Source organism: Mytilus edulis, chromosome 9, assembly GCF_963676685.1.
Source record: "Mytilus edulis chromosome 9, xbMytEdul2.2, whole genome shotgun sequence".
Taxonomy (NCBI): domain Eukaryota; kingdom Metazoa; phylum Mollusca; class Bivalvia; order Mytilida; family Mytilidae; genus Mytilus; species Mytilus edulis.
In genome coordinates this window covers 19,771,365-19,787,529 of record NC_092352.1, presented here as the reverse complement: position 1 = coordinate 19,787,529, position 16,165 = coordinate 19,771,365, and the positions used below count along the sequence as shown (strand labels likewise).

At 32.4% G+C, this 16,165-nt stretch overlaps 1 protein-coding gene across 1 annotated transcript; it reads left to right on the top strand.

The window, feature by feature from the left end:
- The first annotated feature begins 514 nt into the window (after nt 1-514).
- Nucleotides 515-14,872, top strand: LOC139489606 (growth factor receptor-bound protein 2-like). The gene is made up of 5 exons (XM_071276206.1): nt 515-656; nt 8,762-8,859; nt 10,541-10,681; nt 11,172-11,331; nt 12,391-14,872. The coding sequence occupies exons 1-5, from the start codon at nt 579-581 to the stop codon at nt 12,553-12,555; spliced, it is 642 nt and encodes a 213-aa protein (XP_071132307.1). The 5' UTR covers nt 515-578; the 3' UTR covers nt 12,556-14,872.
- The last annotated feature ends 1,293 nt before the right edge of the window (nt 14,873-16,165 follow it).

The window sequence follows — 16,165 nt, the reverse complement described above, 5'->3', positions numbered from 1 at the left end:
TTTATCTTATACTACTATCGAGTAGTGAACTTTGAAATATCGATGACAGTATTAGTCATTAGGATCCAATCTCAAGATTTTCAACGCGGACGTCAAAGAACGCCTTTAGTGCCCTTTTCTGAACGCGGAGGTCAAAGAAAGCACCCTAATGTTTTTTGTTTGATATCTTGATATTTTTTTGTGTCATTTTGATAGCTTGTTCAATAAGTAAACACTTTGTACTAAGGTCCTAGATGAGTTATTAAGGTGTGTATAGACACCTGTATCTTTGTGGAGCCTGAATATTGCAATAGGTGACATAGGCCGGTGTCTTGGTTATTTTTGTTATTGGGTTGATGCCTCATAGACAAATATTTCACATTCCTTGTAATTTAAAAACATTGGCAGGGCGTTTTATTTTGCATTAAAAATTTAATTTGATGTAATTAAATAAATACAAAAATTGTTAAACGAACATGATGCATGGATATGTCTGATTAGAATAATAATACAGACGTATTTTTTTTCTAGATGTACACTCGGGCGTTTTCCTTAAGGATAAACGGTATAGACAAGAGAACTCGAAAGGAAAGAAGAAAATGGAGGCGAAGGCCAAACACGATTTTACAGCAACAGCAGATGACGAACTAACTTTCCGGCGTGGCCAAACTCTTAAGGTGACAAACGAAAGAAACACTGGCTTACATATTAACATGTCTGCCAAATAAATCTGCACGAATCATATAATTATCGTAGGAAAGTATATGGGAACTGCGAATAGGGGTAGTGCCTTGTACCGTTGTGGTTTCAGTTTGGACAGTTGAATCCTTGCTATAAAGTAAAACGAAAACAATACAATTTCGTCACTTTTAAATTTGTGCATTTTATGCAATTGATTCATTTTTTGCCATAATAAGTTTGTTTTTTGATTCATGGTATGAAAACATGGTAGATAATCCAAATAATTATGACGTCTGGCAAGGCTATTTTTTTCTGGGATGCTAGGAAGGCGTCCCAGAAAAAAATCAAAATAGCCTTGCAAGGGGGCTATTTTGTTCTCAATTTTCTCAGTAGAATTTACAAAAATATTGTGGTTGTTTCTTCGGTCCTTATGGTGTGTGTATATATCATGTATATATTCCCAACTTGTTTGTTTTCCCAATGTCATTATTGAGAAGTGATATTTTAGATTTTAATATTAAATGTTATCTAGTATGTTTAACATTGATAACTTATTTAGTCAAGTATTTAGTTACCACAAGTTTTAATTACATAGAAACTTTACTAAATTCAGTGATTTTCCAACCCTCATTTTGGGGCGGAATTTCGGCCCCATTCCCAAAGAGAAATATGCTCTTTTTTTCCCAATTTTCAGCTCTAAAATTCCCAATCGTATATGGACATCGTCGCGAGATTTTGTTATTGTTGTATCTCCGTATCGTGTATTATTTTGTTGACAAATCTCTGAGCGTTCGGGGTATTTCGGGAGTTATCATTATCGTTCACTTAAGACGATGATTGGTTTGCAATCTTTTTTGGATTGCATTGCAATCTACGATATTCTGGTCACGTTTGCGCTTGAAACATCCGAATGAATAATTCAATGACAAAGCAAAACAAGAGGCTCTCAAGAGCCTGAATCGCTCACCTTAATTCTTTTGGTTAAATCTCTCATCAATGATTATTTTGGCTTTTCAATTTATTTAAATGTTTTTTGGATCGTCCTATTTTCTTCAAAAGCCAAAAAAAATAATCATTTTCTCCTATGTTCTATTTTAGCCATAGGAGCTATGTTTCTTGACATACAAGGAAATAAAATATAAAATTTATACTAGATACTCTGAAACTCATTTAGCCTAAGTTTGGCTGAAATTGATACAGCAGTTTCAAAGGAGAAGATTTTTTAAAGTAAGTCAACATGATGAACAAATTGTGAAAAAAGTCTTTAAAGGGCAATAACTCCTTAAGGGGTCAATTGACAATTTTGGTCAAATTGACTTAATTGAAGATCTTACTTTGCTGTTTACAGTTTATTTCTATCTATAATTATATTCAAGATAATAAACAAAAACAGCAAAATTTCCTTAAAATTATCAATTCAGGGGCAGCAACCCAACAACAGGTTGTCTGATTCATCTGAAAATTTCAGGGCAGATAGATCTTGACCTGATAAACAATATTATCCAACGTCAGATTTGCTCTAAATGCTTTGGTTTTTGAGTTATAAGCCAAAAACTGCATTTGACCCCTATGTTCTATTTTTAGCAATGGCGACCATGTTTGTTGATAGATCATAATTTCGGATACAATTTACAAACTAGATACCCTAAGGAACATTCAGTTAAAGTTTGGAAGTATTTGGCCCAGTAGTTTCAGAGGAGAAGATTTTTGTAAAAGATTACTTAAGATTTACGAAAAATGGTTAAAAATTGACTATAAAGGGCAATAACTCCTAAAGGGGTCAACTGACCATTTCCGTCATGTTGACTTATTTGTAAATCTTACTTTGCTGAACATTATTGCTGTTTACAGTTTATCTCTATCTATAATAATATTCAAGATAATAACCAAAAACAGCAAAATTTCTTTAAAATTACCAATTCAGGGGCAGTAACCCAACAACAGGTTGTCTGATTCATCTGAAAATTTCAGGGCAGATAGATCTTGACCTGATAAACAATATTATCCCATGTCAGATTTGCTCTAAATGCTTTGGTTTTTGAGTTATAAGCCAAAAACTGCATTTGACCCCTATGTTCTATTTTTAGCAATGGCGACCATGTTTGTTGATAGATCACAACTTCGGATACAATTTACAAACTAGATACCCTAAGGAACATTCAGTTAAAGTTTGGAAGTATTTGGCCCAGTAGTTTCAGAGGAGAAGATTTTTGTAAAAGATTACTAAGATTTACGAAAAATGGTTAAAAATTGACTATAAAGGGCAATAACTCCTAAAGGGGTCAACTGACCATTTCCGTCATGTTGACTTATTTGTAAATCTTACTTTGCTGAACATTATTCCTGTTTACAGTTTATCTCTATCTATAATAATATTCAAGATAATAACCAAAAACAGCAAAATTTCCTTAAAATTACCAATTCAGGGGCAGCAACCCAACAACAGGTTGTCTGATTCATCTGAAAATTTCAGGGCAGATAGATCTTGACCTGATAAACAATATTACCCCATGTCAGATTTGCTCTAAATGCTTTGGTTTTTGAGTTATAAGCCAAAAACTGCATTTGACCCCTATGTTCTATTTTTAGCAATGGCGACCATGTTTGTTGAAAGATCAAAACTTCGGATACAATTTATAAATTAGATACCCTAAGGAACATTCAGTTAAAGTTTGAAAGTATTTGGCCCAGTAGTTTCAGAGGAGAAGATTCTTGAAATAGTTTACGACGACAGACGACGGACGACAGACGACGGACGACAGACGACGGACGACAGACGACGGACGACGACGGACGCCAAGTGATGGCATAAGCTCACTTGTCCCTTCGGGACAGGTGAGCTAAAAATGAGACATAATGTAAACAAAATGAACGTAGATCATGTCTCATAATTCCAAATATTACACAAAGAAGCTAAAGGCGGCGGACGGTAGTAAATGCCGGAAGCTGGAAGCTTTTGGATTCAAAAAGTCGTTTCTACTTCCTTCTGATGAAACAAGTGAAAGAAGGAAAAGACCGACTCTCAGATACAGAACTGGAACAACTAGTTGACATGTTTAAAAATAAACATGAAAGAAAACTTGGAATTTTCAATAAAACTAAAAAATAAATGCTTCAGATTTCAAATGTGTCTTTTTAGAATTTCTATAGATTCTCATCATTATAAATAGAATCAGAAGGGATAGGTTGAATTTTACCTTTCAAGAGTAAAGTTACAAAGCTTGAGTGCATGCAAATGTGTCCTCAGACACATTCAACTTTTATTTTTAATCCTTTTCCTTAAAAAGATAGCTTATTTTGTAGGTAATTCATGCAGTTAATCCTTCTCAGAATGCAGGATTTTGCACCTAATTTTCAAAATTTTCTTGGGGGGCATGCCCCCAAACCCCCCTAGCGAGACGCACACGGCTTACGCCGTTTGCCCGCCGTCGTAAAGACCAATCATATTTTTCCCAAGCCATTTTTTTTTCCCAATTGCATGGGCCCCAGGACACTTCCCCTAAACACCAGGAAAATCACTGAAATTCTTTAATTAATTGAAACAAAGGTTTTATTTAATAGTTTGACTAATTTTGAATCATCGTTTTTGGGGTTTCAAGGAAGTGTGGTGTACTGCTTGCCTCAGTCACCAGGAGAGCCAACCCAATGACCATGATGACTTGAAAAATGTTATTTATCTTTTTGTCTGTCAAGCAAATGGCATTCAGGAGTAAGAGCAAAGTTGTGCCAAGTGTCAGCTCAAAGCCAAAATAATGAGTTGGGGTAGGGATACAAGTTTGTGAATGGACTTATTATTGCTTTAACATGTTCTTGTCCTGATATGCATGTAATCATTACCACTGAATACACCAATCAATCATTGTGTAATGATGATTTTATTTTTATTCGTCTGTGCATTTGTTTTGTCTGTATGTCCCGCTTCAGGTTAAAGTTTTTGGTCGAGGTAGTTTTGGATGAAATAGAAGTCCAATCAACTTGAAACTTAGTACACATGTTCCTTATGATATGATCTTTCTAATTTTAATGCCAAATTAGAGATTTTACCCCATTTTCACGGTCCATTGATCAAAGATAATGATAGTGCTGATGGGGCATCAGTGTACTAGGGACACATTCTTGTTGATAATTTGATACTTAACTAAAAATTTCTGCCATGGCTGCTATCCAATTATAACACTTATGAACCTACATCCTGTCAATTTTATATTTTACATTGTGCATAACCAATTCTTGTAGAGCACAAATCTTATGAAATCAGTGTCATTACACTAAATATGTTGGAAGTCTAATGATTCACAAAGTGTACTGGTTGACATTTTAGTCTAGGAAAACATGGTTTATTTGTAAGTTAGTTTGTCTCTTTCATTTTTTCTTTTATATCTTTTCATGATCAGAAACGATCTGATGAGCAAGCCATGTTCAACTGAATTTTACAGTTTGTTCTTATCTTACATGTATGCTGTGTTGTAACACCAGTATAAGGTAATAAGGGTTGATTTGATTGAAAACTAACAAATGTTTAACCCTGCCACATCCTTTTATATGCATTTTCAATAGCAAGGAACCTGTAATCAGTGATTGTCTTTTGTTCCTCTCTGTATTATTGTTCTTCGTATGTATGGTTGTCAATTGTCAATTATGAATTGTCTACTCCCCCCTAATGCTTATTTACATGTGTGTTAGAATCCATAGTTTAGGTTGTGATTTTTTGTTGTTGAAGGGGACATTGAAAGCATAACTTAAAACTTTTAAGCCTTCACTTTTGTTTTACAAAATATTTTAAATACAATAGATATCTTTATATATTTAGATAAAGTTACATGTACCATGACAAAGTAGTATTGACACTTCTGACAAAGTCATCATAGCAATGTTGCTAACTATTTAATCTGCAAGTAATTCCAGTATTTCTTTCTATTCATCACAAAAAAAAGACAAGCATTTTTACACACCTTTATAAAGTATCTTTATCATGAAAATATATTGCCTTTATTTTGTAATTTCAAGGAAAGAATTTTGATCAACGTCTTTTTTCAAACTTCAAAAAACAATCTAGAGTGAGATGAGTATGCATTTTATTAACATGTAAAATTTTCTGACAATTCAAAGCTGTCTGTTTTGGTGAATCCTTGTTTTTATGAGTGTCTTGTTTAAAATCTTTCAAAAGATTTATCATGTTTATTAGGTCTATATTCTGTTTTCTGGAATAAACACGCTCCTTTACCATGTTTACAATTCAAAGATATCTTGATGGAATATGGCTATATGCAATGTATATGGCTATATGCAGTGTATATGGCTATATGCATTTATTCTGCTTTAGTCAGTTATATTAGTACATACTGAAGGCAGTGTTCTCCCCAGATATTTAATTTAGCATCCTGAAAAACAGGAGAAATTGAAATACCATCTTGTTTCTAAAAATTATAGCATCACATCCCTAACATAACCTGTAACAAAAACATTTCAGATAGCATCACATTTAAGATTATAGCATCACATTACCATGATGCTAACAGGCCCTGGCAAGAACACTGGAAGGGTGTTAGCTTGGCTGTGTTACATGTATGAATTGGCTGTCTTGGCTGGTTTGTTTTGGGACATTAAATTTAGGTTATATGTTATGCCTATGAACCTGATTGAATTTAAAAATTGGATGTTTGAGCATTTTGAATGTGCATGACTTGATGGTTGGTGAAAGTTGTAATTGATAACTTTTATAATTGGTGAAGTTAATGATCAAATTGTGTGGTGGACAAGATTAAAAAAGAAACACTTCAGGGAAACTTGTTTTTCAGAGAGGACTGTATGTGTCAGACCTATGGCAAGTGGATATTTCTAACTCTAATCAATATGCATTTTTTGATTGACCACAGCATCCCCTAGTCCACACCATTTTTAATTTAACCTACCAATCAAAATAGTTATAAACAAGCATCCTGAACATCTTTGAAATATTTGTCACCGGACATTTAGCATCCTTTATCAATCTTTATTTGCAGTTCTTCATGATATTAAGTTTACATGTATATATATACATTGTAACATATCTGTTTTGTCTTAATTTTGTCACAAATGTAATACATAGGCAAAATGATAGGCATGCATGTCAGTTAGTGTCAAAAATAAAACAACAGTAATGGCATACAGTTTAATATTTCAGAAGGTAGAAAAGCTACACAAGTCATATTTTGTATGTTTAAAGTAGTAAAGAAGTTGATGTTTTTGTCTGGTTTATCCTCCTTTTCAAGGGGCCGGGGTGGTAGAGTGGTCTAAGAAGTTGCTACTATATTCACTAGCCAGTCAACACTGGGGTTATATGAGTTCAAACCCAGCTAGTGCAGGTGCACTTAACTCCAATCTTAGTTGACAAGGATTGTCAGTTTTTCTATCGAAGGTCTGGTGGTTTTCTCTGGCACTCCGGCTTCCTCCACCAATGAATACTAGCTGCCAAGAAATAGCCCAAAAGCAATGCCCGAAAGAGGTGTTAAAACACCAAAAATCTAAATCAAATCCTCATTTTCATGATTCAATTACTTTCTAGCTATAGCCAACATTAATTTTTCTCACTTATGTCAGTTTCTTAGTTACTGTTAGGTCTACCAAAATTGTTCTATATTATGGATGTGAGTACATGTCTGAGTGATAGGAATCGTATGACTTTTGCTTCTTTTATGGTTCACTGATCAAGTCAAGTTTTCAATTCTTAGGCCAGTTTCTTATTTATTATGAGTGATAAGTCCACTATATTTAGCTTAGAATGGAAATTAAGTGGCAGGAGGTACTTGACTTAGTCTATTCATATTTTATGATAAACCTTTTATTCAATTATGTCAGTTTCTCAGTTACTGTGAGTAAAAGTCCAGCTATATGTTGAATAAAAAATGTTTTTATGTGTACCGTACCCGTGTGTATGTTTTAATTCATTTGGTTTTGACATCTTACCATTGTTTAATGATAAACTTTTTACTATTCATTCAAACAGCTTAGGTCAGTTTCTCATTTACTATGGCAAATGTATGGATAAAAGGTGAAATAAACTTTGTCTATAAATTTCATATAAATGTCATTTGCAGTGTTCCCTTGATTGTCTTAAGGACATTGAGGTTATCTGTATTTAATGATCATTATTTATGTTTAGTTTTATGCTGATGTCATTTTCTCAGAAACTATGAGTTTTGGATGTATATTGCTTATGTATTATAGAAACAATATAATAAAGATGAACATTTCTCATGATGTCTATCTAATGGTGGTATAATAAACTTGACCTTATTTTTATGATTCATTAAACAAAATTCAGTTTATCTCAAAACTGTCGTTATCTTACATAATCAGCAGGAAAGATACACTCTTCTTTATTTTGAAAAGTAGATATACACTAGAAAAAAGGAAATGTATATATACCATCAATGGGTTATTACGTGTAAAGGTTTAATACAGAATGTTTACTTCCTCAGATGTTATCAATAGTATTCAGTCATTGATGTGTAGTGTGGAGTACTTGAAAAATTACTTTACATAGATTAAGGGTTGTTCTAAAGTTCTTACTGTTACTTAATGAAAAAAAAGATATAAAAAGATGTGGTATGAGTGTCAATGAGTCAACTTTCCATCCAAGTCACAATTTGTAAAAGAAAACACCATAAAATATGCTTCAACATGGCACCTTGGCCAAAAAGCTTGATAATGTTTACTTATTGTGGTGATTCATTATCTGGCGGAGAAAAAAAAATCACATAAGAACTGGTTTTGATTTATGGTTAATTAGCCTGTTGATTGTACCCCAAAAAAATGTATCTCTATCTCATTTAAGATTGAGATTTTTAGACTGAGTGAATCCCTCCTAAAAGATTACATTAAAGCCATCATTCTTTATAAAAAATAACCAGCAGAAGAGATTGATTGTTTGTAGGTACTCTCATGCCCCCTGCCAACATTGACTAGAAATAACAACCAAAATAGGTTGACTGGAAGTTTCTTAATGCAACCCAAGTACAGTTACAAAAAAAATGTTAGTATCAAAGTAGATGTAGTTTCAAGTCTGCAATGTATTGCTCAAATATCCCAATGACAAAGAATTATTTGTATTTTATTGTAGATATTAAGTTTTGATGAAGATCAGAATTGGTTTAAAGCAGAGTTGGATGGAGAGACTGGATTCGTACCACACAATTACATTGAAATGAAACCTCACTCGTAAGTACATGCAAAATTATGTTGTTTACTGCTGCCTAACCAAACCATCCATTTTGAATGCAATATCTTGCAGGTCATATTAGTGATAAATTCTAGTTCTTTCTTCCATTCAGTAGCCAAAACCATTTTATCTGTTACTTATTTGGCTTTGATTGATTGATTGATTGATGGATGAATAGATAAATTTAGTTGATGTGCAGCATTATACATTGTACACATACATGTATATGACATTTTCTCAAGATGATAAACGTTAACAGAAAGTCATGAACACATCAATCTGACTAAAGTGGTCCAGCCTTTGTACTATATGCAAATTAGCTTTTTAGCAGCAAATGTATGTACATGTAGCAATTAAAGACTTTCTTATGATTCGGTTTGGGATGTTATCTTTAGCCTTCACCAGTGTATATGATCTATGATCTATAAACGCTAGAATGCAAAGCTGTTTCAGGGATGATAATGTCCGTACTATGAATATGACATCAAAACAGAAATTTTTCCTGTATGCTTTTTATGGCCCCGCAACGAAGTTGCCGGTGCCATATAGTTTTACCCTTGTCCGCAATTCCGAAATTCCGTAATTCCTAAATTCCGTCATTCCGTCATTCCACAACAAACCATTATACAGAGTTTTTTTCTAAATGCCTTCAGATATTGGGCTGATTTTTGGTATGTGAGTTTACCATGATGAGTTACAGATCAAGTCTAAGTTTCGTTCCGCTACACTAATTTTTGCCGAAATTACGGGCTTTGCACTTTGATAAATTGTTGAAAATCACAGTTATACGGACTTTTTTTCTAAACTCTTTCAGAGATTGGGCTGATTTTTAGTATGTGAGTTAACCATGATAAGTACAGATCAAGTTTAAGTTTCCTTCCTCTCTGCTAAATTTTTTCAGTAATTACGGGCTTTGGACTTTGATAAATTGTTGAAAATCACAGTTATACAGACTTTTTTTCTAAACTCTTTCAGATATTCGGATGATTTTTGGTATGTGAGTTAACCAAGATGAGTTACAGATCAAGTTTAAGTTTTGTTCCACTCTGCTAATTTTTGCCAAAATTACGGGCTATGGACTTTGATAAAATGTTGAAAATCACAGTTATACAGACTTTTTTTCTAAACGCTTTTAGATATTGGGCTGATTTTTGGTATGTGAGTTACTCGTGATGAGTTACAGATCAAGTTTAAGTTTTGTTCCGCTCTGCTTATATTTGCCAAAATTAAGGGTTTACAACTTTGAAAATTGTTGAAAATCACAGTTATACAGACTTTATTTCTATATGCCTCCAGATTTTCAGCTGATTTTTGATATGTGAGACTACCATCATGTTTGTGTCCACATGTGTTATTGAAATTGCAGATTTTTCAACTTTTTGAGACAGGGCCATTCGTGTCGCTTTGACACATCTAGTTTTGATTTACAAGACAAAAACATATACAAAACATCAACTACAATTGAAAGACTTTTTTTTGGAAACACTTACTTGATATATATAAAATAAACTATAACAAACCATGCAATCCAAAATTGAACATCAGAAAATTCAGACTGAATAGTTATATGAAATTGAAACAGACATAGCATTCCCAAGACAATCTGGATAACTTTAACTATTCCCAGGAACAATGATTTATGCTTTGCTGTTCTATAGATCTCTGTTTATATCTTAACAGGTGGTTTGTGGGTAAAGTGACTAGATGTCAAGCTGAGGAACGATTACGGAAGTCAGCAAGTGGTGGTATTCCACAACCAGATGGTGCCTTTATAGTGAGAATGAGTGAGAGTGCCCCGGGAGAATTCTCTATATCAGTCAAGTAAATACCTTTTTAAGAATACATACATGGTTTATGTCTAAATTGGGATCTCAGATAATTGGTTTGATAACTACATGATTTACTATCATATAGCTTGACATATGATAACTCTAGGTTTGTTTAGAAGTGTCTGAAATGCAAGTCTTTCTGACCAATCAATATACTATACACTTCATGTCGAATTTAACATTCAGACTTCATATCCCAAGTGAAATCTATCTGACAAATAATTTAGAGTAATCTTTTTTCTTGGTGACCTAAGCAGCTTCCTAAAAAAAATTAGTTCACTTTGACGAATATTTTATGCTTCTTTGACTTCAAGTTATTTTATATGCAAATTTGGAACTGAATTTCGACACTGGTTTAAGAATGCATCTTTTAATAAGGAGCATTGCATCCTTCCACAAAAAGTACTGAGGCAGAATTTTCAATAATGAAGATTCTTTGGATGAGTGCGGAAGTTGATTAATTTATTTTCATTTTTTTTTAGATTCAAAGACAGTATACAACATTTCAAAGTGTTACGTGATGGACAAGGCAAATATTATTTGTGGTGTGTTAAATTTAATTCTGTGAATGAAATTATAGATTATCATCGAACAAACTCTGTGAGTCGAACTCAGACAATCCTGTTACAAGATTTGGTTATGGTAAGTACCAGTACTTTTTATAAAAAAATCAAGACTTCCATGTTTTAGTTTTTTTGGTTAAGATTGCAATCGAAACCCGATGGTATTAACTTTATCTAAATTTTCCAATGTTGATCACTTCATTTGGGATCCACAAAATATAGTGCATTGATTTCAACATTCTAAACATCCTATTCATGAACATTGCCAGAAATTTATCAATAAAATATATGCACAGATATTCAAGTGATGGTGTAATATAAATGTAATATTTTTTAAGATAATTGCAAAACTTATGCAAAGTTCAGGATTTTAAGATTTGTTCTGAAAATATTAATGATGGCATAATTAAAGTAATCTTTAAGCCAAGGCTCTGTGTTGCAGATTGTACTTTTACCTTCAATGGTTTTTCTTTTACAAGTTATGACTTGGATGGAGAGTTGTCTCATTGGCACTCATATCACATCTTCTTATATCTATAAAATATTGAGTTATCTTCCTTTGTCCATGATTATAGTTAAATCAACCACACAATGTAGTGTTTAATTTTACATCCCACGGAAAAATGAAAGCAATCTTTACCCTGCAGTGCTTAAAAGGACTCTTTTCTTAACTATTACTTAAGAATTTGATGTGTTCATAATATTCATTGACATTGGGAATACAAAATGAATACGCTTCATGAAGAATGCAGCTGAAAAATTAATTGGTTTAACCATCTGAAAAATAAGAAAAATATTCCTTGGTTGAAAAACTTTTGGAAGAGTTGGTAAGAAAAAAATAATACCCAGTTTCTCCACTCACTGGTATTTCCATCATTAATCATATAACTATTTTCACAAACTGCAAAATGGTAAAAGATGTACACAAGTGTAACAGTGAAATTTTACTTCCCTGATTTAAGATTTCATTGTGTGGAATCAGAACATTAAATCATTTTCAATCAAAGTCAAAGCATTTTAAGAATAATTGTTTAATATGATGGTAAAAAGACCTTGTTTTAAGAACACATTATAATATGACTTAATATTAAATCAATGTATTGGTTTGGCATTAAGTTTTTATGATTATTTATTTCAGGAAAGGACTGCAGTAGCAATGTATGACTTCAAACCAGAAGACCCATCGGAACTAGGATTCAGGAAAGGTGACATTATAACTGTATTAGAATATGTGGATGAAAACTGGTGGAGTGGAAAATTAGGTAACAGAGATGGACTTTTTCCAGCTGCTTATGTGAAATAAAGTGAGGGTGTGTAATCTGTTCCCATCGGTGTGCCATTTATTGTGTTTATCATTTCATAGGGCCATTATGTTCAAAAACCAGTATATTTATTTTCTGGTAAATAATCAGATATTATCTGGCCTTTGTGATTTTTATGCATGTGAATTATTGTATTGAGTTATTTAAAGTTTTTAGCTTTAAAGCATTTACACTCACAACTTATGAACAAAACCAAATATCAGTGTTTTTTGTTCACACTATTTTTTACTTGTAAATAATCAGATTTTTATCCATGTGAATTTTTATTTACTTTTTTAAAGTTTGAAGCTTTAATGCATTTACACTCACAGCACTTATGAAACCCAACTGCCTGAGATTTTAGCTCAATGTTTTTATCTTTAAGGTTATTTTAATGAATAACTGAATCTTGATGAAGTGATTTATAATTGGTATTTTTCTACAAGTTTCTTAAAACACAATTTTAGTAATATAAGTCTACTTGTTTTTAAACTTTTGTATATCTTTAATGGAGATTTTTATGGACAGTAATTCAAGGATGACAGATATTTTACATGCATGAAATGCATAAATTTCATGAGTGTGCCTTATATAATTGTAATTTTCATGAATCTTTTTCTGTAATATGTGTAAAACTGTACATTTTTGAATAGAAATATTTTGAAATATAGCTCAATATCGGTATAAACATGCATGTAAAAGTTATCTTTTTTATGCACATTTCTTAGATTGAGTTTCTTAAAGATTCAAAAGAATTAGATAAGCCTTTTGTATTTAAGTATTCTGACAGTCCATGCATCACTTAGAGTTTTCTATCTTTTCTAAATCTTTACGAGATAATAACTTTACATATAATACATTATCTCTGATCTTGAGATTTTATAGATTTTTTTAATATTTTTCATATTGGGAAAATTTGGGGACTTATTTTTGCTGTGAAAATTATGTTTTCATGGAATAATGCTTCCCTGTCTTATGAACAATGAACAATCATTTTTCCGTTTTTTTGGTTGAATAACAATCTTAAATTATTACTATGATCAATAAGTAAACTGACCATAACAACAGCTGGATTTCTATTCATTATTCTATACAACTTAATTTAAATATGATAGGAGACCATCTTGGTCATGGGCTTTTCATATACTTGAACGAATGGTATTTCTATTATGTTTGAACATAATTTAAATATTACTTCCGTGGTTTGAATGACTATAAACTAATTCTCTCTACATTGGTTGGAATTGTGAATTACATATTCAATTTAGTGAGCTGAGGTGCAACTTTATTATATAATTGACTAAATATTCTGCAAAAACTGTCTGATTTCTGTACTGGTCAGAAACAATGTCTGTTATTCAGACTCCAAAAATGCAATTTGGATTTTGAGTTACCAGTGTATTTATTTCTTTGAAGATTGATAGAACTCCAACTGACTAAATTGAAAATGATTATATAAATGAAGCTAAGAAGTATCAATTCTAATGCAATTATTTTGTATCAATGGTTCTGATTGGATGACAGTTAGCATAAAATTCTCTAATCTCCTTGTCTGTAACTAAGGAAGCCGACATTGAATATCTGAATGTATTGACATGTAATTTCTACAATAATAAGCCAAAAAACTCAATCGTTGCACCTAAAAATATTCTTTTTATCAAGTTTTATTACACTCTGAAGCGGCACAGAAGCCAGAAAACGCCTGGTGTTTATGTTTGACGCCGGAAGCATACCTATGATGTCACCTAGTGTAGGGACCAAAGAAGATAACATCTTTTCGCGGAATTTTCTTTAATGAAGATTTTACACTGAAATAATGATTGAAATTTAATTATGAACTTGTTTTGCATTAGAATAGAGATAACCGTATGGTATTTGAAGCTTTGCGGACGTTGATCGGTAGTTTTACTGTCGCAAATACCTGTTTATCTGTTTCTGCTACGCGTCGCCAGGTAAACTAAATTTGCGACAGTAAAACTACCAATGGACATCCTTAAAGCTTCAAATACAATACAGTTATCTCTTAAATCTCTACTAAAAAAAATAATGAAATGAGTGCACAGATTTTAAATTAAGGTTTTAATAAAAAAATATTTGCTGTAAATAGTCTCTTATAAAAATAGGCCAAGAACTTATGTTAAATGTGCAATATTTGCTTATTATTTTTCTTGCATGTCTTATTTTTCACTTGATCTCAATGAAAACTGCTTGGAAACCACTGCTTAGTATAAAGACATAGTTTGATCTCTTCCATAATTCAATCATGTTAAAATGGGAATTACTTTGAAAAATATATTCTTAAAAAGTAAAAGAAAGAAATGTGAAGGATATGTCTTTAAGATTTTATATTCATTTTTAGCTCACCTGGCCTAAAAGGCCATGTGAGCTTTTCTCATCACTTGGCGTCCGTCGTCGTCGACGTCGTCGTCGTCGTCGTCGTCGTCGTCGTCTGTCGTCGTTAACAATTTTTCAAACATCTTCTCCTCTGAAACTACTGAATGGATTTGAATGAAACTTAACATGATTGTTCCTTAGTATATCCTGCACAAAATGTGCGCTTCGATTTTTGATCCGTCAAAAAACATGGCCGCCGTTACTTAAAATAGAACATAGGGGTCAAATGCAGTTTTTGGCTTATATCTCAAAAACGAAAGCATTTAGAGCAAATCTGACATGGGGTAAAAATGTTCATTAGGTCAAGATCTATCAGCCCTGAAATTTTCAGATGAATCAAACAAACCATTGTTGGGTTGCTGCCACTTAATTGGTAATTTTAAGGAAATTTTGCAGTTTTTGGTCATTATCTTGAATATTATTATAGATAAAGATAAACTGTAAACAGCAAAAAAGATCAGCAAAGTAAGATCTACAAATAAGTTAATATGACCAAAATTGTCAATTGACCCCTTAAGGGGTTATTGTCCTTTAATGACAATTTTTCACAATTTGTTCATCATATTTGCTAACTTTAAAAAATCTTCTCCTCTGAAACTACTGAATGGATTTGGTTAAAACTTAGCATGGTTGTTCCTTAGATTATCCTGCACAAAGTTTGTGCTTTGATTTTTGATCCGTCAAAAAACATGGCCGCCGTTACTTAAAATAGAACATAGGGGTCAAATGCAGTTTTTGGCTTATATCTCAAAAACGAAAGCATTAAGAGCAAATCTGACATGGAGTAAAAATGTTCATTAGGTCAATATCTATCAGCCCTGAAATTTTCAGATGAATCAAACATCCAATTGTTGGGTTGCTGCCACTTAATTGGTAATTTTAAGGAAATTTTGCAGTTTTTGGTCATTATCTTGAATATTATTATAGATAAAGATAAACTGTAAACAGCAAAAAAGATCAGCAAAGTAAGATCTACAAATAAGTTAATATGACCAAAATTGTCAATTGACCCCTTATTGGCCCTTAAGGGGTTATTGTCCTTTAATGACAATTTTTCACAATTTGTTCATCATATTTGCTAACTTTAAAAAATCTTCTCCTCTGAAACTACTAAATGGATTTGGTTAAAACTTAGCATGGTTGTTCCTTAGATTATCCTGCACAAAGTGTGTGCTTTGATTTTTGATCCGTCAAAAAACATGGCCGCCGTTACTTAAA